General features: G+C 35.0%; 3 protein-coding genes across 3 annotated transcripts; 2 read left to right on the top strand and 1 right to left on the bottom strand.

The window, feature by feature from the left end:
- Positions 1 to 5,941: 5,941 nt before the first annotated feature.
- LOC114726342 (glucan endo-1,3-beta-glucosidase 7-like) lies at positions 5,942 to 8,088 on the bottom strand. The gene is made up of 3 exons (XM_028912923.1): positions 7,962 to 8,088; positions 6,565 to 7,860; positions 5,942 to 6,429 (listed from the first exon to the last, which is right to left on the bottom strand). The coding sequence occupies exons 1-3, from the start codon at positions 8,026 to 8,028 to the stop codon at positions 6,395 to 6,397; spliced, it is 1,398 nt and encodes a 465-aa protein (XP_028768756.1). The 5' UTR covers positions 8,029 to 8,088; the 3' UTR covers positions 5,942 to 6,394.
- An 8,380-nt stretch (positions 8,089 to 16,468) lies between these two features.
- On the top strand, positions 16,469 to 19,113 carry LOC114726361 (small ubiquitin-related modifier 2). The gene is made up of 3 exons (XM_028912945.1): positions 16,469 to 16,706; positions 18,553 to 18,702; positions 18,812 to 19,113. The coding sequence occupies exons 1-3, from the start codon at positions 16,629 to 16,631 to the stop codon at positions 18,875 to 18,877; spliced, it is 294 nt and encodes a 97-aa protein (XP_028768778.1). The 5' UTR covers positions 16,469 to 16,628; the 3' UTR covers positions 18,878 to 19,113.
- A 4,578-nt stretch (positions 19,114 to 23,691) lies between these two features.
- LOC114726349 (small ubiquitin-related modifier 2-like) lies at positions 23,692 to 25,984 on the top strand. Its single transcript, XM_028912936.1, has 3 exons — positions 23,692 to 23,890; positions 25,364 to 25,513; positions 25,620 to 25,984. The coding sequence occupies exons 1-3, from the start codon at positions 23,813 to 23,815 to the stop codon at positions 25,683 to 25,685; spliced, it is 294 nt and encodes a 97-aa protein (XP_028768769.1). The 5' UTR covers positions 23,692 to 23,812; the 3' UTR covers positions 25,686 to 25,984.
- The last annotated feature ends 112 nt before the right edge of the window (positions 25,985 to 26,096 follow it).

The raw sequence follows: 26,096 nt of genomic DNA, 5'->3' as shown, positions 1-26,096 counted from the left end.
TTCTTATTTCTCATTTTTAATATTTTGTATCAAACGGGACCTAAGGTCTTTGAGAATTATAATACACTTCTGATTTGATTTATAAGGCACTTTTAGTATGTTTCACGTAGACCAAGAAAAATATTAAAACACATTAACTCTCCGTTAAAATATAATAATTTTCAACTTTATCTGTATTTAATATATACACCTTTTAAACGAAATAACTACCTGCACTATAATAAATCAAAGACAAAATAATATATTCACGCTGAAAATTTAATGAAGTGACTTATAAATATAACCCTTAAAAAATATTCTCTCTCTACCCTACAAATAAGACCAGGGGAGTAACAATTTTAAAACGAAATAACGAACACGCAATGAATTACTTGCGGCATGTTTGATCACCCACCCCAACCAACAATAATGTTTCAAAACCCCATGATTATAAAGAGGGCAAATTGAAGAGGTTTAAATAGACGGCTAATATTGCGTTAGCATCAAGGGTATGCAAGATTCAACATAATTCTATTTTTCTCAATATTGTTGTGTCCTAAGAGCATGCAGCTCCCTACAATTACACTCCTAATCTTTAAGTTTAATTTCACTTGTAACTCTAAGTTACTGGTGCTTATCCTTCCAATGAAAACAAACACAAAAGTCAAGTTTTGATGATTGTGGATTATGAAATCCTAGGTAATTTTCTTAAAACAACATTCTATACACGATTTTTTTTTTTTTTTCTTAGCATCACATTAAGAAAATTCTCATCATGTCTTTTTCTTTCAGAAGAATATATTTCATTCATTCATTGATTTTTTTTTTTTTGCTTTTTTGGAATTCCAATAAACCTTCACCGACCTCTTCAAAGAATCAAACCAAAGGGGAATGAATCGATCCTCAGCACAGAGCAGGCACAAATATTATATAATATATGTAATGAAATAAAGAAGGAATGATCATTAATTTCACATGACCCCATTAAGTGTATTTTTTGATAGGTGGACTTTGGATTCCCTCCCTCCTAATCATCTAACACGCAATCCATTCCACCTTTCTTCCTATTTCACCCTTCAGCTATTATTAAATTATTTCTTAAGAAAAATAAATTTAAGAGGAATAATTAAGACCAAACTCTGCCGTTATTAAAATTTTTTTATTTTATTTTCATAAAGATGCCCGGTTGTTTTCCTTGTATATTCCTGTTCACGCCTTACCTTTTTTGTTTTTAAATTTATCATACTTCAATTTTCCCTGTTTTCCAAATCTATAAGTTTTAAAATGTCTCTTATAGTTATACACATTACAAATGATTAGAATTTTTTATAACTAATTAATTTAACTAACTTTTAATATTTATAAACGAGTTACTTAATTGCTTTAAAAAATTGATACTTTGGACAACCAATAAGAATGCCTTCTTTTCTTAGACAGGAAGAAGATATCCCCTCCTATCAAACAAATAAAGCGTTGCAAAATTTGTCTAGTTATTTGACGTGTTTGTTAAACCTGCATATATAATTATTATTATTTTTTTGGTGGACCAAACTTTTAATTAATTTGAAACATGCAGCGCGCCCACACACACACACATGCATATATATATATATATATATATATATGATGCCATTAATTATGCCATTTATATGGTTGTTGGCAAATTTCTGGATAGTGGGAACTCGACAACAAACAGGTTCAACTTACGGCTACCTGTTTCTCCGTTTTTAGCACAATATAATATTTTTTATTTTAAATTGGTCCAAAGATATATATGTCTAATTTAATAGTAATTATTTAAATTTGCCCTTTTGTACCATTAAAATTGCATAAGTAATTAACTCATTGTTCTTAATATGGTTATGGTTTTTGACTTTTTTCTAAAGGCACGTTTAAAGTTTTTTCACAAAGTTTTACACATTTAATTAATTATATAATTTTCTTTTAATTGTTATTTTCAGTCCGAGGTAATTAAATTATGTTCATGGTGTTGATTGAAGAAGCAGAAGATAATGGGGTTAGGCCTTGGAGGATTAGATATTCTCTCTTGTATTCTATATTAAGTCATGGCAACAACTTTGCCTGATTATATCTATTAATGTAGGGAGAATTACAATGAGGTCCCAAGTAATTAAAAAATAAGTCCCAGAAGTTGTTATTCTCACTATAAGACTTGTTATTACAGGCTGCTCAGGTTGTGACTTGAGACTTTTTAGTGATTATTTCTCTTATGTAGGACTTGAATGTAATTCTCCCATTAATGTATGCACATTAATTTATTTTTAAATTTTCTTTTCCGTTGAACTAATTTTTTTATCAATAACTCATTTAAAGATTTAATCATTAATAGAACTTAATAACATTGTGCACAATCCATTTACTCGACCTTACGCAATGTAAGAAAACTTTATTACTACTGTTAAAATAAATTATAGGAAAAATCATAATTAAAGATCTTAGAATTTAAAAAACACAGATAAGGACCTGTGACAACTTCATTATGGCTTTTGACAATAATAATATGTCAGGAAGTTGTCAAAACCCATAGTAAAGTTGTTACGGATCCTTATCTATGTTTTTCAAATTCCAGAGTCTTTTTTTGCGATGTCCCCTAAATTACATTAGGTTTTTATAATCCTAAATTTTTCTTAATTATAAATTCATAAAAATATGATGGATGCTGAAGTTACGATAAAAAAAAAAAATCTATCAGATAAACCGTGTATATATTGCACCTTCCGAATTAGCAAATCACACCATTAAAATGAATATAACATGTGGTCACATATAATTATAAAAATTGGAATATATTGGAAGTAGGGCAAGTAAAGAAAAAGAAATTGCATTTACTGGAGGCAGTGTTTGGGATTATGGAGGGTTGGACAAGGATGTATTGTGATATAATATCATTGCTCATGGCCAAGATAATGACAGACCATATGTCAAAAAGGTGGCATTAAAACGTGTAAGGTAACGCACTTATTATTCTCTTTGTCCATTAACACAACTACGCTTGCCTTCATTAATTAATTAATTTGTTTCTTTTATATTTTCCTCCTAATTTATTTGTCTTTTTAACCGAATAACTGCTTTTTTGGCCAAAAAAGGAAAAAAGAATAACTAGTATCTAGTTTTTTTTGGAAAAAAACAAACGTGTTTACTAATTAGTGCGCTTGAGTTTTGGTTTGGTTGTGATACTGATTTTCATATTTGAGATTCCCAAAGAGAGGTCTACCTCCCCAGCAACCCACAAATAATTGTAATGTGTTTTGGGGAAAAAATAATTGTAGTATAATTTAATTTGTAGGTAAATTATACTCCTTCTACTTTTAATTGCCAATAGGACATCATTTTTAGAAACGAGAGTTATTTATATTGTAGTATATAGCATTTGATGAGTAATGAAATTTTTTAAAAATTTTATCCATTGAGTGGTTAGAATATTAGTAACTAACAATCATCCCACTTAATTTTTCATGACTTGTTGTGAAAAAAAAATCTATCATTTTATCTTAATTGCTGGTCAAAGCTATGCCTTAAATTGAACAAATACTATGGTCTCCCTTCCCCCCTGTACACTAATCTCTTCAAAAATTAAAAAAAAAACTCCTGCGGTACAAAAAAAGGGGTCTAAATTTGAATTTAAAGGGTTGGCCAAAAAACAAAAAATAATGTAAAAGAGTTGTCGCTTGTCAATAGTTTGGTGACCTAACGAGAAGATCGTTAAAAATAACTTATAAATAGCTCTTTAATAATAATTTATGAAATATAAGATAATATATAAAAAAATTATCTCAATTTATATAAAATATGTTTATATTATTGCTATTCTAAACCAGGTTTAAATCTCATTTTATTTAGAACTTTTATATACTTCCCGCTAATTTTTCCTGAAAAAAAAAAATCAGAACTCGAATAAAGTGAAAGAAGCAGGCCGAAGAAGGAAACCCGCGGCGGGGGGGCATCAGTGGACAACTGTGAAACGTGGTCTCAAAAATAAATATGTGGGCCCCGCTGGCATCGAATACCAATCGAGCAACCCTGCGCATTACGCAGGCCTTGCTCTTCAGGCTTCAGCTCACCTTCGCAGCGCTGAGGACGTGGGAAGGCGCGTGTGGGTCCCACCCACTTGGGACACGTAGGTCGGGGGGATGGATGAGGAAGCGGGTTCAACCCGGAAACTCCCCCGTTCTGGTGTCACGTTTCGATGTAGGGTTGGGTGGAGGACAAAGCGCGGGATCTAGGCGGGGCCCACCTGTCTCTGTGACCGCGTATTCTCTCTCTACTCGTGACCCCAACCGCCACCTGTACGTGGCCACATGCCTTTTATTCCCGCCAATTCTCATCCCACTGACACATGTCATTATTTTAATCACCCTTTGACTCTGTCTTTTTTTTTTTTTAAAAAAAAAAAGGTCTTTGGGGTGTTGAAATATTAAACGGGGACTGAATTCATTATGGCGTTGTGGGGAGGAGGTGCCCCCACCCGGGTTGCTTTGGGAAATTGTCCGGTGTGCCCCCGTGTTCAGGATAAGCCTATTTTTCCACCACTAGCATCACGCCATGTCACCACGCGCATAGCACGTCCAACACGAGTTACGACTGAAGGGGCATAAACTAAATTTTGATTTCAGCCGCCTCAAGTTGCGCATGATGGCCGCAAGTTGATGAGTTATCCTATTTATCATTTGGGGAGCATAGTTTTTTAATCATTGTAATAAATTTATTTAATGATATTGACATATATTTTTTTTCCAAGCATGATTTCAATGTTAACTGGCTAGCTGGAACTTATTTTTTGGGTAAATCATTTTATTTCTAATAATTTGATTATTTTTAGTCATGCATACTTGAATGTTTGGTCCTTTAAAGTTTGATGGTTGCAGTAGGTAATCAGAGGACGAAATGAAAATAAATTAATTTCTGGTGAACTAAAAAAATAAAAAGAATTAACAAAGATTAAAATAAAATGGTTAGCTCCGTTTAAAAAGTTGGAAGTTGAAAGACGGGGGTGGGTAAGCGAATAGGGAAGAGAGAGAGAGAGAGAGAGAGAGAAGGGGATGGAAGCGGGAAAGAGGAGACAGGAAGGAAAATAAGGAAAGGCATCACCTTGGGAACACGCTTTTCCGTTTCCCTCCTCTCTTTTGAGCTGCGGCCTAATTAACGCGCCAAATGTGATTCCATTCCACCAACTCTCTCTCTCTCTCTCTCATCATCTTGTCCCGCATCTCAATTCAACAACCCTTCTTCTCTCCCTATCCCCCTCCTCCTCTTATGTCCCTTTCTGTACCCCCCAAATTGCTTCTCTCCTCCTATCCCTCCTTTTCTTTGTTTTTCCTTTTTTGCCATAAAAGAAACACTCCCCCATTGGACCTTGGTTTTTTAACACGATTTAAGTATCCAAACAATCCGCTAATCCGAAATAAAGAAGTCAGAGTATGTTATTTTAATGGATTACTTCTCCTTTTGTAACTTATAGTTTCTTTCTTATAGGAATCGAAGCCGTTTACTCTCTTGTCCAATATGTTGTTGATTTTTTTAATAATCGAATTAATTTGTATTTACTTGATTGCAAGCCCATTACCGAAGACTTATTGGATCTCATTACATGGGCTGAAGCCCAAATCATAAACACCAGCCCGATTTAATTCAGCCTTAGCTCGGCCCAAATCTCCTAGCTACTTTCACTTCATTTTTCCTACAAGACTCGTACCAACATATGTTAGAAGAAGTGAAATAAGTTTCAGCATCCTTCGCCATAAAACAAGACTTTTTGTTAAGAGAGGCAAAGCTCATTTGTATGCTCTCTATTATGCATCAAGAGACATGCTACGCAGGCTGATGGAGAAGGAATTAGCTAAGGTCTTTTTTTTTGGGTCTTTCTCTAATTATGTAAATTTTAATTTCATAAATTTCAATCTACTCAAAATTTATATGAATATCATCACTCCCCCCCCCCCTTCTAGACATGGATGTGGACACCTCCCTCAAGGAATTCAATTTATCACTGTTTTTTACTCTCAACCTCGTCTAGACTAAATCCTACATAAGCTGGCGGCAAAGGATGTGCAACTCAAAACGGCACCGTTCCTTCTAGCACCCAAGACAGAGAAGAAGAGCAAATGAAGTCGGCCATTATCCAACCATATTTGTGTCGTCCGTCGGATTTTGGTAGCCGGCCATCCCTTTATTTGGACGTCTCTAGTGAAATATAAATATACAATATTATACGAAATACAATCCATTAATTAATCGTAAGCAATAGTGTGTATATATTATTTATGTAGATAAAAAATGTACCTATGAACAGATACAGAGAATAACTCAAACTGAGTGAAATAATAACAATGACTCTATGAACTTAAATCAACACTCCGGTGCAAGATCACCCCAAACTCCATCAGTTTTGCTCCCTTCAGTTTCCCGTGGGGAACTCGCAATTCCCGAACTCTGCAACCAAAAACACAGTTTTTAAATATTTATCATATTATTCTTCTTATTTAATTCATAATACTTTTATTTATTTAATAAAACGCGACATTGTCGTTTCAGTTGTATGTAGTCTACAAGAGATACGACACTTACTAGGAGGCTGAGTCACGACGTAGGCCGTCCCGCCAAAGTCGCACGTGCCGGTGCCGCGTGACTTCCTCTGGTAATAACTGTTAAACGCGTACGAAGCATGAGCCTCCAACGAGTTCGGATTGTAACACGTGGCACCCGGTTGAATCGGACGGCAATCGGCCCCTCCTTCTCCACATGCATAATCTAGCGCCGCCTGCAATTTCTCCATCGCAGATTTGCCGTTCGCCACACACCACGTTTGGCCGCGAGACGGACTCGCTGCCGGCTCTCCCGCCGCTGGTGTCTGATTCTTGCTTACGTTAGCCGGCGCCTTGGACGCATCCGCCGCCGTGAGTGGAACTTCATATACCTTCTGCTCGCTGGGATAAAAAAGCCCGTAGTTTCTCTCCGACGTGGGTCCTGGTTTCTGGTTCTCGTTGAACAAAGCGAACAAGAATACGTTGAGTGGGTCCTTTGGCCTCAAAGGGGTCCCACTCCCAGTCGAGACCCGCTTGATCAAGTTTCCGTTATACGCCTCCGCATTGTCAGCGCCAGCTCCGACCTCGTTAGAATCTCCCTTAGAAGGCCAACCGGTCTCGGACACCACGACCTTTACGTCGTCGTATTTGAGAGCTGACATGGCGGCATAAACGGCGTCGATTTGAGCGTCGAGGAGGCTCATGTATCGCAACCCGTTACCCGAATCCACGTTCCCCGGGTTCTGCTTGAACAGTGCGTAGTCCAACGAGATTTTGTTGGAGTTTGCTTCGTAGGCGAAAAACGGGTAAGCGTTCACCATGAGGTACGATCCGGTCTGATGGAGGAAATCCAGCATGGGTTTGATTACTGGTTCGATCAGTTCCGACTTGAAGGCTCCCGATGAGGGTGGGTATGAAGATTGAAGCGCTGAAAGGGCCACCGGCGAAGAGATTTTGATGTTGAGGTTGTGTTTGGCGAGGGAAGCTTGGACGTTTTTCATGGCGGGAACTAGAAATTGGGCTGTGTTCTTGGGGTCGACGAAGACTTCATTTCCGACGGCAATGGCTTCGAACTGAGTGGCGGGGTGGTACTGGGAGATGTTTGCTTGGACCCATTTGTCGGTGAAGGACTGGTCAGCTGCGGCGGAGGAGAGTAGCTCGTTGGGGAGAGCCACGACGACTTGGATGCCGGAGTTGGCCAGAGCATTGAGGACGTCAGCGTCAGTGTCATAAAGCTTGACCCTGGTAATACCGTTGGCTTTAAGAAGCTGCACCACCTTTGACGGCGGAGGAAGGTCGTTGGCCACCCTTCCATAGTTAATTCCGATAGAACCCGCTCCTGAAAAAACAGGGTAACAAAACGATCAAGTAAATACAGAGGTAAGAAAAGGACGGACAAGTTCTGTGAGATCAAATTTTCAAAGAGAGTGGAAAGTTAACCTGAAGAAGCAGAAAAGGAGAGAAGAATGAGGAAGAATGATAGGGTGTGTGAGGCCGCCATTGCCATGCTCTGTTTCAGAGAGGAAAAACAGAGCAGTAGAGAATGGAGAAGTGGGAGCAGTTACTTTCTGATGATAATGTTAATTTTATATAGAGAAACGGCTGAATTTTTTTTTTAATTTTTATATTAAAGAAAAACCGTAACATAGACGGCGAAAGAGTGAGTTGGTACGTGGTGGTGGAACGATTATTATGGCACAACGGACCAAAGAATTTGCTGAGAACTGTTAATAATTTTTTTTTCTTCCATAACTCGAAACTTAATTTATTTTTGATCCTTCCTCGTTATATTAGGTAGCCAAATTGAGACTCTTTAACCTAATTAATTATTTTCTAATATACAATATTTAATATACATATATTTTTCTAATTAGGTTAACCGTGCAAACTAAAAGGGCTTCAGCGGCGTCTCCAATAAGGAGTCAGAAGGAATGGTAATGACCACTTTATATTTCATAATTACGGTAATTATACAATGATCATACAAATAATTGTATGTGATATATATTCTCATCGTTTCATAGATGGTATGATTTGGTGTTTGGGCTTAATAACAATGACACTCTTTTTCAATTTTTTTATAAAATACTTCTCCGGTCCTAAATATAAAACCCTTATATACATTATATAAGGGTTTTATATTTACGATCGGATTAGTATAAAATCCCTATAACTAGAGGTTAGGAATTGAAATGTATTTAACGATTTTAAAACAAGAACATCAAAATGCACGTGAAAGTGAAAAATTCAACATAGTTGAATTTTTATGGAGTTTTTCCAATGAAAAAGCGATTAGGATAGCAGTTCAATGGGTAACATTATTAAATTAATTCCAATAATTAATCTTTTGTTAGTTGAACAGTCAGTGTTAATATCACTAACATATAAAGATTCTGTTGGAACATTATATTAATTTCATTGACACCCTTGATGAAAAGGCATCAAAATTTGAGCTAATCACTTCAAGTTTCCACGGGAATAATTAACAAATAATAATCGTCGCAAAAAAAAAAAAGGAAAGAAAGAAATCTGGGACGATGCACGCCTGCATACAATATATGAATATAATAATACGGTCGACAAGAATTTAATGAATTGAAACTGTTTTATATATGTCTCCGAAGAAAGAAAAAAATGGCAAGAGGATGAGAGTTCAAGTATGATACGTCTTGTTGAGATGTGAAATGAAGAAATCATTAATATGCGAAATCTGAAATGAAATGAAAACACAGGACTTGTGCGACAAATATATGTAAATAATTAAAGGGAAGTGTATGACCAAAAAAAAAAATCAAAGGGAAGTGGGGTTAGTGATGAAGAAGATGATGAAGGTTTGACAATGAACAAGAAGATAGGAAGGTGGAGGTGGCAACTTGTGCGTACAAGTGAATGATGATCCCTTGTGGTTCTCCCTGTTTTGTGTGTATTCTCTCTGTCATCACATAAAGTGGCAATAATAATTTTCCTATTTCTTCAAGTTTCAACTACAATGCACATTGGCCCTGACTAAAGACACAAAACCCACGATGGATTATTTTTATTGGTCTATCATATACTACCTCCCGTTCTAAATATAAGAGTTAGTTGATTAATTTGATTAAATAAAAAAATAAGTTAAGTTAGTTATTTGTAATAAATAAGTATTGTCTTTTTTAAAATATCCTGACTCATTAAGTTTATTGGTTAAAACTACTATTATTAGAATGCCTATCTTGAAAAAAATAGATAGATATGAGAAATAAATTGAATTGGGGTTTTATATTTAGAACAAAAATAAAAATCAAACGAGTTATCACTCTGTTTTATTATAGGTCACTCGTACCCCAAAAGTTTGTTTCAAAATATAAGTCACTTGTAGTATAATTAATGATCTTTTTCCAATTTTACCCCTATTAATTTAATAAAAAATTAATTAATCTCTCTCTCCATCTTTCTCTCAACTTTTCATTTCCTACGTAATCCATCCCCCTTCTCTCTCTCAACTTTTAATAAGGGTAAATATGAAAAAAAAAAGGGTTAATTTAATATATTTTTTGGTTTGCAAGTTTGGGATACAAGTGACTTATAATAAGAAATAGAGTAATATTATATTAGGAATAGAAGGTGGTACTTTTTTTTTTTCAAAAGGTTCCGGATAATTTAATCATGTCTTCTTTGCTGTATTTTTGTCATTAGTGTAAAAAAACTACTTTTTTTTTTTAAACTGCAGCTAAAAAGAATGATACTCTCTCCGTTCCTTTTTATAAGATTCTTTTTTAATTTTTCTGAACATTTAATGTATTATTACTTATTTTACTCCTAATTTAATGTATTTAATACATTCTCTTTTTTCACTTACTTTACTATTACTCTCTCACATCTACCTATTTATATATAGGGGTATATTTAAAAAAAATTACATTTACTATATATTAATTGCTTTAAACTAATTTTAACTATTTTCTTAAACCGTGTAATTTAGTTAAAGAATCTTCTAATAAGAGACGAAGTACTACTTCATATAGAGAAACAGATGAAATTAATTATTTTTTTTATAACTATTTAAACTATAATGTGTCTGTACCGTGTGTGTGAAACACGGCCACAATCGCACCAAAAATTATTTAATTAATTTAACTAATTTTTTTAGCTTCTGTAACTTAATTACTAATTTTTGCCAAGGGTTAAGGTGAATCGTACTTCAACTGTGAAACGCCAAGTTGTAAGATAGATTAGTATAAAATTTCTCACATAATAAATTAACCTAGTGGCTAGCTTTTCTTTTCTTTTATAACTCTACATTCTACGGCCATAAATTGGTGTTTATAGCTGTAAATAAATAATAATTTAAAATGCTAGCTTTTCATAAGGTCAAAACAAGAATGCTCTTATACATTGAATATTTTGTTAACTAGAAAACTTAGCCGTGTAATGTCAAAACTACAGAATTGTTTAATTATTGTGAAATTTTATTGAAAAAGTTAACATCAAACACATAAATTTGCACTTGCATTTTTTAATTGCATGATAGGTATGAAATACTTTAATTTTGAAAGTCCCCTCCCTAATACATTAATTACCCAAATGTGGACTTAAGTTTTGTCCTTAGAGTTAGATTATATTTTATTAACCTTTTTTTTTTTGGCCGACAGTAGCATCGTCTTATATTATATTTTTATTATAATATGAAATTCACGTTTTATATCGATATTAAACATTTGTTATGGGTTAAAAAAAACAAGTTGTCTTTTTCAGAAATAACTAGAGATTGGCGACACCACAGACTTCTTATCCGCAAATGTTCAAGTTGATATATTATACAGATTTTTTAGGACAACGATGTATTGCATATTACTGTAGTTTTTACAGCTATATTTCATATGAAAATATGATAACATGAGCATACAAACCATGACCTTATTTGATGAAAAAAATATAATTCATATTAATTTAGTATCCGTCGACATGCAGTCCAAAAGAAGAATATCCGTCGACATAATATTTTGATCATGAATTGTCCTTAAAAGAAGAGAAAGCCAGATTGGCACACAATTAATTAAATACTCCTCCGGTCTTTATTATAAGATTCAATTTGACTTTTTATTTGGTCCTAATTATAAGACCCAATCCATTTTCTCTCTTATATTTATGCATTTTTTTCCAAGATAATCCTTCTAATAATGATAGTTTTAGCCATTACACTTAATTAGCAAGGATATTTTAGGAATGACAACACTTATTTATTATAAATAATCAACTTAACTTATTTCCTTAATCTCCTCAAATAAATCAATTGGGTCTTATAATTAGGACCGGAGGAGTACTATTTTTAGTTCTAATTATAAGATCTCGTTTATAGTTTACAAACTAGAACTTATAATTAGAACTGGGCGTAGTATTTTGGAAGACATTCACAATACCACGATTTAAAATTTAAACTTTCAAAGGGAAATATGCCTATATTTATTATATCTAGTGTTTCGATTAAGATTTCTTTCACTAAGCGGATAACTATGTGCTAGCAAAATGTGTGTGTATATATTTTGGATGAATTATTTACAGAGCCATAACACAAGATATCAACAGCCTAAAAAAAAGTATTTCAAAATATTTTTATATAACGGGGGAATTCTGAATTTATCATTATTTTAGATGAAAATTCCTCAATAATGTCAAGAAATTCGTAACACAATTTTAGAAATGAACTGTAAGCTTTTGAAAGGCCAATAATAATTTGTTGATATATATGATGATTGGGTGAAATTAATTATAGAATTTTACTATCAATATCAGGTATTATATAAATCAATAACGTTAATTAAACGTCATTTTTGCAAATATTTTTATTTTTGATGTTTACCCCACCAAAATTGGCTTAGCACCATTATGTAGGCAAACATGTGATAGGTAGTTTTCATAGAAACCAAAACATGTGACATGTAGTTTTGTATTTTGACCCATCATGTGATACATTGTGACATGTATTGATAGCCCGATGATAATGTTATAATTTTAAATTTTTTAAAAAAGTGTTTTTCTAAATATTATAAGCTTTATTATTGGCATTTTGCAATTTTTGTACACACAGAGCAGTGTTTTGCTATATATACATCCTTCTTATCGATAAAATTTTTGATGGGAGACTTTTCTCTAATTTTTTTCTGTATATTTTTGTCCACTTCATTTCATTTTCTTGCTTTATTTATTTAATTTTCCTTTGACACAATGCATTGCCACCGTCCGTACAACTTGTACGCTAATTCAAATAACCAGATAAGCATATCGAAAAAAATAAAAATAAAGAAATTGCCAATTTGCAATTATAATCAACGAATTAAAATTGATTGAGATGTGCAGAAATGGACTTGAAAGGTGCCTGTGTAGGCACGCGCACACACCCATATATATATATATATATATGCAAAGTAAACAACATTGATTTTTTCTGTAATCATTGAGGTTGATTATTATAATGAATGTGATAATATATATATATATATGTATGTGACGCAAAACATAGGCTTGATTTTACCAAGGGATATGCATAGACACGCGTGGGCGTGCTATAATTAGGTGAGGTGGCTGTTGCAATGTCACAAATTAAACTGTTGGAATGTCACAAACTAGGTCCATGGAATTAAATTAAACTATTTGACTTAGGTTGATGTTGGTGAAATACGCCCATTATGCATAAACGAAACTAACGCGTACTTAGTTTTATGATAGGAACAAAACAAAAAAATCTCCTGATTTTAATTAGAGCCAACAAAACAGGTTGAATTGAGGCTATTGGTGATTTGGTGAGAGGAGGATAAAGAAATAAGAACAGAGATTTTAAATCAATGAGAGTTAGGGGGTGTTTGAGTAAGAACAAAACCATAGTTTCAAAAGTACTTTTACGGTATACGAAGTAGATATGTGGAAGAGTTTGTCTCGATTTGCGAAAAAATTACTTCTGAAAAGTGATTATAGGGTGTTCCAAACACCCCCTTAAATCCAGCAAAAAGAGTTAGTCACAACAAATTAATGTTTGAATCTCCGTTAAAAGAAGTGTTCATATCTAGTTATATGATAGTATCTCGAACGGGATCGATTGATTTTAACAGAAGAATATGTGTGTGTAGAAAAAAAAAATGCGTTTGACTTTTTTGGTTTTGATGCGGAAGGTATTGGGTTATAAGGCGAGGTAGTCGTGGGGAGTAAGAAAAAGGGAGAGGACGATGAGTTTGAAAGCATTAAGGTCTAAGGGCGGGTATAGCGGTATAATTAATTTCAACTGCCCACGACGACAACAACAAAACATCAATCTCAAGGCCGTTGAATTAAGGGCGTTAATGGAGGTCAGCTGATCACTGTTTTTGTTCACCAGACACTACCAAAAGTTGAGATGCCTTTAATGTTTGTTCACAAGATTTTTTAATAACTACTTAGACCGATATGTACTAACAGTTTGTGGTTATAAACAAGATTAAACCTGCAACCTCTCACTTGCAAGGAAGCGTCGGTGTTACAAGTTAAACGGTGGTTGGATCAGAATTTCAAATTTTAAAAGAAGTAAAATATATATATCGCTATTTATCTACTTCTATGGCCACAGTAGTCATTACCATACCAACCTATACCATTGGCAGCTGCCTGCTGCTATCTTATTATGTTTTAATTTTAATCCAAAAAAATACATACAGACTGTGAAACAAGAATTAAAAATGCAACTTCCTTCTCAGTTTGTTATAAAATAATACCTTATTTACCCTAGACACGGAAACAGATTCCTTCCAGCCAAATCCAAGCAGCCCACAAAAAAGGAAATAATAATGAATCAACGAATGACATTTTGGTTATACATGTGTGGATTTCAGTTAATAATTAGTAAACCAATGTCTAAGATGTCGAATTATTAGACGGTGGCTTAAAGACAACTAGTTTTCTAAACGATTTATAGGAAGTAATTAAAGAGGGATATTCTCAATTACAGTAGTACAATAGAAAATTAATATGGTAATTTGAATAAGAGTCCCGTTTAATATAATGAGACTGTTATTATTCCGTGTGGCGTGGATTGTACCATAGTGATTACTAATTTAAAGGTATGGAACAAAATGATTAGGTTCAGTTTGTTTGGAGTATTAGGGCAAGGAAGCATCTTTAAGTTGGTAATAAAGACAAGCAAAATGTCTCCAAGTATAATTGGAGTGGCGTGTGCACAAGGCGAAGCTAGTGTGTGGCTTTTCCTTCTACACCTATAATGTTGACTTTATTGCTATTTTTCCCATTCATTAATTAAACTTTTTGGTCTGAGTGGTTTTTTTTTAATCACATAAAAAACATACGACTCTTATTACTCAGGCCATCTTTATCATCAAACTAATCTCTCTAATGATTGCCCGGAGTATGTCTATACAAGTTTGTATTCTCATTATGTCGTCTTCATGATTTTATTTTTATCTTGTTGTACTTGAAACAAAAAGAAAAAAGAAAGAGAAAAAAGCAAAGATAATATTTTCCTCCCTGCTAAATTGTCATAAATAGAAAGGACCCTGTTTATAAATAAATGATTGACAGCTTTGTTTTCTTTGAAGTAAGCCATTGTTTGGGGCCCATTTGAAATATCTTATAAACAATTATTTAATTATGATTTATAGAATATGAGATAAGTGTGTAAGATGAGTTTTGTTCCAACTTATATAAAACATACTTATAGGTACTTATGAGTGCCAATCCAAATAGGCCATAGGTCTTGGATGACTCTATTTTTTTTCCTTTCCTTTTTTCCACTATGGATAGGCATATCTTTAACGAGACAATTTTGTTCAAGGTACTTTCTGACATTACATGTGAACAAATACAATCCTTTTGAAAAAAACAACTCTACACTCATCAGTAGCATGGGATGGAGTTATAAGATTACTTGGTCCATTGTGTTATGGGAGACTAGTCCTTTTCGTTATACTTGTTTTTTTTTTTTTTTGAGTGTAAAAAGAGGGTTTAGCCCAAAATAACACTATCCTAGGCCGTTTCTGTACACAAAGCCCCTCAAATCATTTGGGCACACGTCAATATGGGCAGAAGTATTGATACCATTGTTTGCCAGACCATCAGCAACGGTGTTTCTATTCCTTGCAACATACTATATCCAATTCTCAATATAATTCTTAATATAAGAGTTAGTTAACTCATTTAAGTATATTAAAAAACTAGTTAAATTAGTTATCTGTAATCAAAAGACGTTGTCTTTCATAAATTATCATTACTAACTAAATGTATTGGTCAGAACTACTATTATTACAGGGATTATTTTGAAAAAAAGAAGAATAAATATAAGAGACAAAGTGAATTGAGATCTTATATTTAGAATCAAAATAAAAGTCAAATGAGTTCTTATAGTAAGGATCGAAGGTAGTATCTCAATTTGACTCCCAATTAAAGTTCAGCAAGTTTCAGTCCAAAAAAATAAAAGTTTAGCAAGTTGTGGATTGGCCAAGTCATGAGGCTATAGCAATCTCTAGTAATCCCGTTGGTCGGATGACTTTATGTCAGTCCCCTTGGTCGGAATAATTAGGCCCGTCAATACTACAGATTCTGATTTTGGATTTGAATTGGGCTTTTCCGTACTACCTCTGGACCGAAATTCTGAAATCCAGGCCCATCAATTGGGCCTGATCGATCCATGTCGCTTGGCGTCATTTCCTTATGGGCCCCCCCAGTTCTTTTCTTTTCAAATTTCCGTCCATTTATATCACCAAATCAAAAAAAAAAAAAAGGAACCGGAAGGTCTACAGAAGAGGTTTGTTTCTCACAACATAAAAAGACGTATACATTTAGTGCCTGATAATGTTTCGAATATGATTATCTCCAATAAAAAGATATCTATGTTTTAATAAAAAAATAAAAAAAAGAGAGAATGACCAATTTATTATACTTTTATTCTTCTCTTCCCACGTGAAACGAGCCTGCCCTCCGTTATCCATCCCTCTATTTAACTTTGTCGGCGGAGGGAATTTACAGAAGAAGCCATCAGCGAGCTCCGTGCGTACCGTACGTCGGCGTTGCTGTGACTGTAATCGGAGGCGATCCGTTTTTCCGTTGGAGGGTTCCGAGGTTTTTTCTTCAAGTCCAAGTGAACAGAAGATGTCTGGCGTCGCGAACGAGGAGGACAAGAAGCCCACCGATCAGGGGGCGCATATCAACCTTAAGGTCAAGGGACAGGTTTGTAGTGGATCCTTTTTATGCAGGCTTGATTTGCCTTTTCACTTGCTTTGCGAACCTGGGTTTTGGGGTCGATAGTGGAATCTAGGGTTTTGTTTCTATTTAGGGTCGTTTTAAGTGGAATCATGTGATGCTACTATTTTAGCTATACGTCCCGAATCTTTTGAACTGGAGATCCAAGAGTGTTATGAGTGGTTTCCAGTGGGGTATGCTATGCAGTTCCCTACTCTGACTTGCGGTTGTAGGCTCTATAATTCACAGAGACAATTTTTTAACTGTTTGATCAATGTGTCCGGCTGTTTTTATTGTCAATTACTTCTTCATGAGAATAAATTGTGGAGCTTGCCATATTTCGGAATTGCATTTAGCTGTTTCGTATGAGTTGTGAGCTTCTGGTCCTTCAGAGAGGTTTTTGCTTACTGTAAATTTGGGAGTTTGTTTGGGATGAAATGAAATGGAGTAGCATGACTATTGGGGATAAACCCTTTTTTTGGATTTCTTTAAAGGAGAGTAAGTGAAATGGCAAGAGATGGTCTCCCAAGCTATCTCTAGTCATTATAGACTAAATTTTTTCTGTCCCTCCAAATGGGGGCAACGTGGAACGGTCACCAGATAATATTATAATAACGAAACTGTGCTTGTCCATTTTAAACACTTTGCACAGTAGTTGTTATGCATTCCTCATCTTGTTTTCTTCATTCTGTTGAACACTATTCCAATTCTCTCCAGTCTCCACTACACCAAGCTGTCCTCCCATTCTCTCTATGCAGCAGTTATCAAGCCTAACCTCAAACTTTAACGATAGTTACAGGATGAAATAGGAAACTAAAACTATCTTAGCAGTCCATCTCAGATTAACAAGATAGCCTTATGCTTTGGCATAATAGCAAAAATAAGGACTTCGTATGAGTGCATTTAATGTTATGGTCATGACTAACTTATTATCATGCTCATGTAGTGACGTTAGATTTTTTTTTTTTTAAATGATTGTTATCTTTTATGGCATGATAATGATTATGTTTGTATAGTTAAGTTATATGGTATTTTTTGTTTTCAAGTTTTCATTTATCTGTTTTGTATTTATGTGACATATTCTCTTCCTATTTTGTCATCTTCTTTCACTTGAGCGTGCTCCTTCTTAGCGCCTCCTTCCAAAGGCGATTTAGAGGTTTATCAATTTTAAGGCACCTCTTGCCTTTGACTATGGTTTTTGTGCATCAGAAGGAAAATCAAATGTGGCCTTTTATCTTCTAGAGGATGTTAAAATTGATTTTTTTCCCCCTTGTAATCTAGTTTTGCAATGCTTGCCTTGTTTTTCTTTTCCCCTTACACATTGTTGTGTAATTATCTTTTTTGGAGGGATTTATGCCCTTCTGTTATGTTTGGACTTAAGTACCAAATGCTGTGCAGAGATTAGTCATAATTTTAATTGAGATGGTTAAAAGCTCAATATGTGAAATTGGCTTTGGAAGCATAGCTATGGGGTCAAGCTAATTGGTAATTATGTTTGAGCCAGAGTGTTATTATTATTATTATTATTTTTTCCCCGGGGGAGTAGGGAGATGATGGTGTGTATGAATGTAAGCCCATCAAGCTTAGCCTCAAACTTCAGCCTGGTACCATGTGAACTATTTGGTTTTTGGTGTTTGTTATTTGATTTGTCATTGGTCAATACTAGCTACTCCGCAACAGCAGGAATAAAAAGTCTGGCACGGGACTGTAAAAAGACCCGCAGTGGTTGTCATGGCCAAAATGTTACTGTTCTTCATATTGCTATCTGTGTGGTCTCAGGATTCAGTTGTGACATATAAAATTAGCATTATCTTCCCCCCCTTTGATGTTATAGGATGGGAATGAAGTTTTCTTCAGGATTAAGAGGAGCACTCAACTGAAAAAACTCATGAATGCTTACTGTGACCGACAATCAGTGGATTTTAATTCCATTGCCTTTCTATTTGATGGTCGCCGCCTTCGAGCAGAGCAGACTCCAGATGAGGTCCGTGTGGATTTTTTCGTCTTCCCATTTTCATGTAAAAGCTCCTCATATTTTGATCACTATTGACCATATTACTGTTTTTTCCTCGTTAAAATTTGATTGTGCGCAGCTGGAAATGGAGGACGGAGATGAAATAGATGCCATGCTTCATCAAACGGGAGGTTCTGTTGCCTAATGGAAGTGGAGATCTTTCTTCTTGCCTTGTTATAAATCTAGACTCACTTTAACTTGTTATTGATGCCTAAGATGTATCTTCCATCAAGCTACTGCTATGATACTGCTCTTGCCGCTTGAGTTTGTAGGGTATATGTTTTCGTTGTCAATATAATTACTGAGTGGTTTCTACTATCATACTGATGAAATCTGATAACTTATTGGATGCATAATTTACTGTCGTTTGTGCCTCAGCGAGCAATGTGTGAGATGTTTGTTTATTGCTGGTTGGGGATTTAAGCTTGCCTTCTTGTTGATGTGATGAAGGATTATCATCTATGCTTGATCTTACGTTGGATATGTTATCCCGAATTTGGTGACTTTTAACTGGTTGGTTATGTTTGGTATGAAATTTATGAACTGAATATTAGTATGAGTGAAGGGAATCAAGGGATAGAAGATAGTCCAGAGAAAGAGATGGTGCTGAAATTCTTCTCGTGCCATGGATTTCTTTTATTTTTATGCTCTTTTCTTTGTCAAACTAATCACCATACGTTGCCCGGTAAGTGATAACTGCAAAGAGATAAATATGCTAAAACAGTACAATATCAACTCCATGGACATTCAGTATATCATTCCATATTCTATTTATGGGCGTTACCCGTAATTATTTTCCTCATTACCCTCACTATTACTATTATCACATATCAATGTGCTTTCCCAGGAAGAAAAAACTCGTGCCCTCTGGGATCGGTACCGAAGCAGGAGAAAAAGGCACATATATAGGTTTAAGGTGTACAGATGCCAAGTTGTTAAGACTTGTAAAACAAAAACCATTTGAAAACAAGATAAATGGAAGCCAAAAGCCCGGCTTGCTTCAGTGTTCCTTCTGTCTCGAAGTTTATTGTAATCCTCTATGTAAGTCCAAGTGATGCCCAATGCTGAAACTTCAAGGCTTGTACGTCGAACATGCATTCAAATATTGTTAGGCCCATATATGTGTGAGCGGCCCAAACCACTTGTGGATGGGCATCATAGCCTCATTATTAATCCCATTTTCCATAAGGTCTTTGTTTTTGACCGGGCTTCAATAAGGTCTTTGTTGATTTCCCAAATCTTATTGATTTAAAGTCTATTATGACTATATTTAGAGAGTTATAAAAACAAAAGTGAAAATTTTCATGAATTAGCTAAAGAAATTAACCAAAGACATCATACTAGTACAAGGGTAATATCAACAAAGAAATGATGAACAATTGGTAAAAATTGGATCCCATGGATTTTTCACTTACAAATGCCTATTGTTGTTAGGTACACGTGAACAATATAAGAAGATTTATTGATGCCAAGACATATGTGCAAAGATGTTATGATACTCTGTTCTAAGAAAAGAAAGCAGCTTCTATGGCGTCATGGTACCAAAGTAGAGTGCTAAAACACCTTGTGCAAAGAAAGAAACAAGGCTCCAGTGCCACAGCATTGTGATAGGAGAGCCATGGCATCTTGATGGAATTCAAAACACAGAGTTCCATTTTTCTGGCACAAAATGACCCAGAGGACTCGACTTTGGGCATTCGGGATGTTATTTTCAACTCAGGAAATATAGAGAGTGGTAAATAAGACATTTGAGGAGAAAAAAGGAACCCGAGTTTGGTGTTTTGAAGGGATTTGGGACCCCAAGCATTGGTTTTCTTTCTTCCTTTTTTCTCTTTTCAGTTGTAATCTAGTATGGACCAAAGTATTTACTATATTTCTAGTTTCTTTAGGAACATGAGGAGCTAAACCCTTTTCTTTAAAGTTATTTCGAAGTTTGTATGGATTCAAGCTCATTTATCCCTCTCTTTTAACATTTACTAAGTTTGTGTGTTGAATTTATCTTAAGCTTAATGCTTCTTAGTGCGTGGCCATCATTCTGAATGTTTTGTTTATCTTAATTTGACTTGAGAAAGCTGATTGGGATATAGAAATTAGATAAATTCGTGCTTGACTTGAAATTTGCTGATTGAATAGATACATTATTTTTAACATAAAGATATAGTAACTAACCTGGTATTGTCAAATTAAGGTTGGTACTACAAATAATCTTCATTAAATGTTACAATATGTTGAGCATTTTATGGACAACTAAGATTTGGTTTTGACTCTTGAAAGCTTAATCAAACAATTCAGAACCTTAGACAAACAAATAGTTTCATTTAAATGCTATCAGAGAGGGATTTAATTAGGTTCTATGAGATATAGAGGAGAGAAATAATCCTAGGTTTTAATTGTCCTGAAATCAGATTTGCAATTTTAGTTATTTTATCATTTTGGAACAACCAAATTTTAAATCACAATTTTTAAATGATTTTACCCGATTTAATTATGAACACAAATGCGATAATTAGCTGATTTTTACCTTTCTTCTGATAAGAATGATATTTTTATACTATTTGAGACCCATGTGCTTGGGGTGTGTGCTTGATAAGGAACAATCTTGCTAATTGTCATGTGGCACGCACACTAGTTCCAAGGGCCAATCTTCGTGAATATGCTGAACTAGAGAAGTTTTAGTAATTCTCAAACTGAACCTGAAAATGGATTGAGCTCGCACCGGTTGAGTTGAAGAAAATATGAACCATTTGAATGTGGTCCTTTTCAATTCTTACCCTCAACCGATGGGCTACCATGCTTTTTTTATTATCACTTTCCTAATTTTTATTTTCATTTTAATAAAAATTTTTAAATCATTTTCACTCCATTTCTATATAGATTTGTACTTTGTTGATTTTAAATTTGATTTCTCATTTGTTTAATTGTTTTATCATTTTTGTACTAATAAAATAACTATAAAAAATTATATGTTTATATTTCAAGTTTTGAGATTAATTTAATCATATTTATATATAAAAAAAAAATTAGTCCACAAAAATTTGTAACCTAATTTAAAATTTAAAATACAAGTAAAATACCCAAAAAAAAAAAAAGATGGAGGGGTGGGCCAGCTAAATTTGAGCTCACTAGGAGGCAATCATTTTGGGACCGGCCTGTATGGGCTCCAACTTATGGTTCAACCCGCTTTACCACCTTTATCAAAATGTATAGCCTACACCAATGGGGGTTGGGTCTAGCAGAATGGGCTACTTTTTCATAACGAGACGAATCAAAATTTGAATTCCCGCTGGGAGAAGTATCTACATTTAGTGCCCGATAGTACCTCAAATAGGATTACCTCCAATAGGAGGCTACTTGTGCTTTAGGGGGAAAAAAATGTATAGCCTATCAAGAGCCCTGGCCGACCCATTTTCTGCCGGAGTCACACCCGACCCAAAAACAAATTCTTCTTCCCAATCCGATTCATCTATGGACTGTCCTTGGCCTCCAACGATTGAGATTCCTTTTCTGATGCCGAGTTCGGTACTTCTCCTATTGATGAATGATGCCAAGAGCTCCGATAAATGCAAAAGCAGAATTCACATGGGTGAGATGAAAGATCCTTGTGGCGATGAGGGAACCGCATATCACTGTTGACGCAACTTTTCCACCCATACGCCAGTGAAATCGAAGACTGGGAAGGAGAAGAATTCTCGCGGAACAAATTCGCAGAAACAAAGTGAAATGATCAAATTCCTCGTGTCTTGTGATTTGACTAGCAACCCTTCCGTATTATTGAATCCCATGCAGGTCTTGAGAACATTAGAAGGCATGATGGTGGGAGTGAAACGTAGAGGGAGAACCAACCATATTTTGATGTCAATCCTCTAAAGTCAAGATGATGGATATATCAGGTGCAGTCAGCAATACCTGAAGTACCAGTATCACAGGAATTTTCCAGAGAACAGGAAAACGAGACTTTGGTCAACAACTATTAATGGGGTACGCACGTATTTGAGTCTAGTAAAATGAGTCAGTTACTGTTAGCGTGATTGACGATTCTTAGCTAACACAAGTGTGAGGTACAACAGCCACTAGCCACCACCCATTTTAATTTGTATATAATGACACTATTACCCCTAAATAAACATGCTTGTCCACAAGGATGGAGTAAGAGGGTGGCACCCTTGAGTGAAGAAAAGATCCTTACTCGCTTGTTGTTTTCAGGACAAGTGTGGCGCCATGTTAGCCAATATATTACGGTCCTGTGGAAATTTTTATATCCTGTTATTAATTAATAATTAATAAAAATTTGAATTACTGTATATGGTTATCTATTTGTATATTGTTATTTGGGGTATCATTTTTAACGTTATTGATGATACTGTGACAAATTTTAATATCGTTACATTTTTAAGAAATAATATTTTAAGGTAGACTAAATTTCAGGGATTAAAATTATGGGTTAGAAATTTTAGGAACCGAACCAAAATGGGCTTCCATTTTAAGAACAAAAAATTATACCAACCATTATCTTTTAAAAAAAAAAACCCCTAATTCTCCCCCTTAAAAAAAACCCTAATTCTTTTTCAAATTAATTTTTGAAAGAATTACAATGAGATTCTAAAAAAAGAAAATAATTAATAAAAATTTCCAAAAATATAATAACAAGTTTCACAGCAGAAATAGATAATTTTTAAGATTTATTTTATAATTATTTTTTTCCTTAAAATCATATGGTAAGTTTTCTTTAATTTTTTGGGCCAACTTTTCAAGTTAGTTTAGACTTTAGATCATGATCCGCTTCAGCAGTTCTGATTTGTGCCGTGTTGACCCGAAAATCACAGATTTTCTCATCCGTCCGATCTTACCTGTTTCAACAGAATCCGAATCGTCAATTTTCATCGTTCTTCCCACGCTAAGGTTACGACCGTCAGTCGTCCATCTCTAAATAAAGTTTAAACTTTATCGGCGGAAAGAATTCGCAGCAGAAACTAGCAGTGACCTCCGTTCGAACCAAACGTTGTCGTTGCTGTGACTGTGATCGGGGGCGATCAGATCTTTTGTCCTGGATTTCCGAGGTTTAAGTCCCAGACAGTAGAAGATGTCAGGCGTCTCTAACGAGGAGGACAAGAAGCCCACCGATCAGGCTGCACATATCAACCTTAAGGTCAAGGGACAGGTTTGTGGTTGATCCTTTATATGTGAGCTTGATTTTCCTTTTACCCCTTGAATGCGAACTGAGGGGTTTTGGGGGCGATAGTGGAATCTAGGGTTTTGCTTCTATTCGGGGTTGTTTTGAGTGGAATCATTTGATGCTACTATTTTAGTTATCCCTACTGACTCTTTGGAACTGGGGATCCATGAGTGGGCTTTGAGGTGGTAGAATGAATGGTGGGGTTATACATAATCGCCGGGAGCATGGAAGATTTTGGTGTGTAGTTGGTCTTGGTGGAAATAGAGAGAACTTGCATCTCAGTTTTTCTGCCCTTGAATTCTGCTTGTGTTTTGTTTCGACTTTTGTGCGATCCTTGATTGTTACATTTTAGTGAGTTCTTATCGGGGATTATGTGTTTTCCAGCATGTGTACCATGCAATTTTCTCCTTTGTACTCCAACTTACGTTTGTAGGCTCGAAGAACCTCAAAGAGACAATTTTTGAATTGATCATTATGTCTGTTTGCTTCTATTGTCAATTACATCTTGATGAGAATGAGTAATGGAAGTTGCCTCTAAAGAATTGAGGCTGGAATTCTATTATCCGTTTTCTTTTTTTGAATTACGTGGAGAATTTAACTGCTTGGTATGAGACTGGAGCTGTGAGCTTCTGGCTTTTCGGGGATGTTTTTTCTTGTGGACCAACAGTATATTAGTATTTATTAGTGATGTATAAGTAGCTTGTTTGGTACGCAACTTGTAATTCTTCCTAGAATTGGGAAAAGGGTCTTGTTAAGAGGGATACTATACTGCTCAAAAACTGAGTCATCTAAAAAGGGATTGAGGGACATATTGGGCACGTTAGAGAAAAAAGTTATGGCTTTTAGTATAAGTCGTTTTTCGTTTTCTTGTACATCATTTGATAAGTCATTCCATGAATGCCCTCTTGCCACATTACAATGTAATATGGAAATTAATGATGGTGTTTGTAAGGGGTAAAAATGCAAAGCGATTCATTTTTAAGACAGTTTTATTGCTTCAATTAACTTGCCTTGGTTTTGGTGAGTGAGTTAGAAGTAACTTATATATAGGACCATGGTTAGTAGACTTTACAAATGGGTATTGAATGTCATTTTATGATGTCCAAGAGTTTCTTCCTAGATTTCTGGAATTTGTGGGTAAAGGCATTGAATGTCATTGTGTCAGGAAATATAGCGCTCTTGTTTATGTACTTCATAACATTTTACTTTTTCTTTTTTTTTCTTTCTTTTTTGTTTCTTTCGTTGCCTCTGTTTTTCACTTTTAAGGAATGTAAAAAAAGAACAGCATTATGGGTAAAAGACCAACAGTGGTAGTCATAGGCAAAACGTCCACATTCTTGGTATTGCTATCTATGTGATCTTAGGATTTGGTTGAATGTGTTTGTTATGTGATGCCATTATAAAATTAGAGATGTAAAATAAGCATAAAATATTATGCCTCGGACTATGATGTTGTAGGATGGGAATGAAGTTTTCTTCAGGATTAAGAGAAGCACTCAACTGAAGAAGCTTATGAATGCCTACTGTGACCGACAATCAGTGGATTTTAATTCCATTGCTTTTCTATTTGATGGCCGTCGCCTTCGAGCAGAGCAGACTCCGGATGAGGTCTATGTGTATCCCTTTGTCTTTCTATTTCCATGGAAACACGGCTCATATATCAATAACTGTTCACTGTATTTTTTTTTTCTCACTATATTTTTGTTGTTTGCAGCTGGAAATGGAGGATGGGGACGAAATAGATGCCATGCTTCATCAAACAGGAGGCGCGGTTGCATGATAGAAGTGGGGATCTTTCCTCTGCTTTGCCTTATTATGAACATAATAGACTTACTTTTATTGAGGTTGATGCCTAAGATGCATCTTCCATCAGCCTACTGCTATAATGCGACTCTTGCATCTCGAGTTTGTAGGGCATATGCTTTCTGTGTTAATATATTATCGAGTGGCTTCTGTCGTACTTTACTGTCTTTTGTGGGATGGGATGCATAATTTACTGTCTTTTGTGCCTCAGCGAGGAGCCTAAGAAATACTTGCTTATTGATGATTGGTGATTTAAGCTTGCCTAAGTTGCCGTGATGTGATGACTGATGTCGATTCTTAGTTCATGTGTGTGAATATGCCAAATTTGATGATAGTTCACTGGTGGTTTTGTTCAGAAAATTTTGAATTGAATATCAGTATCACTAAA

Source organism: Neltuma alba, unplaced genomic scaffold (assembly GCF_004799145.2).
Source record: "Neltuma alba isolate B1F8T4 unplaced genomic scaffold, ASM479914v2 tig00002420_pilon, whole genome shotgun sequence".
NCBI lineage: Eukaryota > Viridiplantae > Streptophyta > Magnoliopsida > Fabales > Fabaceae > Neltuma > Neltuma alba.
Note: the sequence above shows the minus strand (reverse complement) of the source record. Positions and strands in the feature narration are given on the sequence as shown.

Coding starts and splice junctions, on each gene's coding strand:
- LOC114726342 (XM_028912923.1), bottom strand. CDS start 8,028: ATGGCAATGGCGGCCTCACACACCCTATCATTCTTCCTCATTCTTCTC. Junction 7,861..7,961: donor CTCCTTTTCTGCTTCTTCAG/GTTAACTTTCCA, acceptor CTGTTTTTTCAG/GAGCGGGTTCTATCGGAATT. Junction 6,430..6,564: donor CGTCGTGACTCAGCCTCCTA/GTAAGTGTCGTA, acceptor TTTTGGTTGCAG/AGTTCGGGAATTGCGAGTTC.
- LOC114726361 (XM_028912945.1), top strand. CDS start 16,629: ATGTCTGGCGTCGCGAACGAGGAGGACAAGAAGCCCACCGATCAGGGG. Junction 16,707..18,552: donor ACCTTAAGGTCAAGGGACAG/GTTTGTAGTGGA, acceptor TTGATGTTATAG/GATGGGAATGAAGTTTTCTT. Junction 18,703..18,811: donor CAGAGCAGACTCCAGATGAG/GTCCGTGTGGAT, acceptor GATTGTGCGCAG/CTGGAAATGGAGGACGGAGA.
- LOC114726349 (XM_028912936.1), top strand. CDS start 23,813: ATGTCAGGCGTCTCTAACGAGGAGGACAAGAAGCCCACCGATCAGGCT. Junction 23,891..25,363: donor ACCTTAAGGTCAAGGGACAG/GTTTGTGGTTGA, acceptor ATGATGTTGTAG/GATGGGAATGAAGTTTTCTT. Junction 25,514..25,619: donor CAGAGCAGACTCCGGATGAG/GTCTATGTGTAT, acceptor TGTTGTTTGCAG/CTGGAAATGGAGGATGGGGA.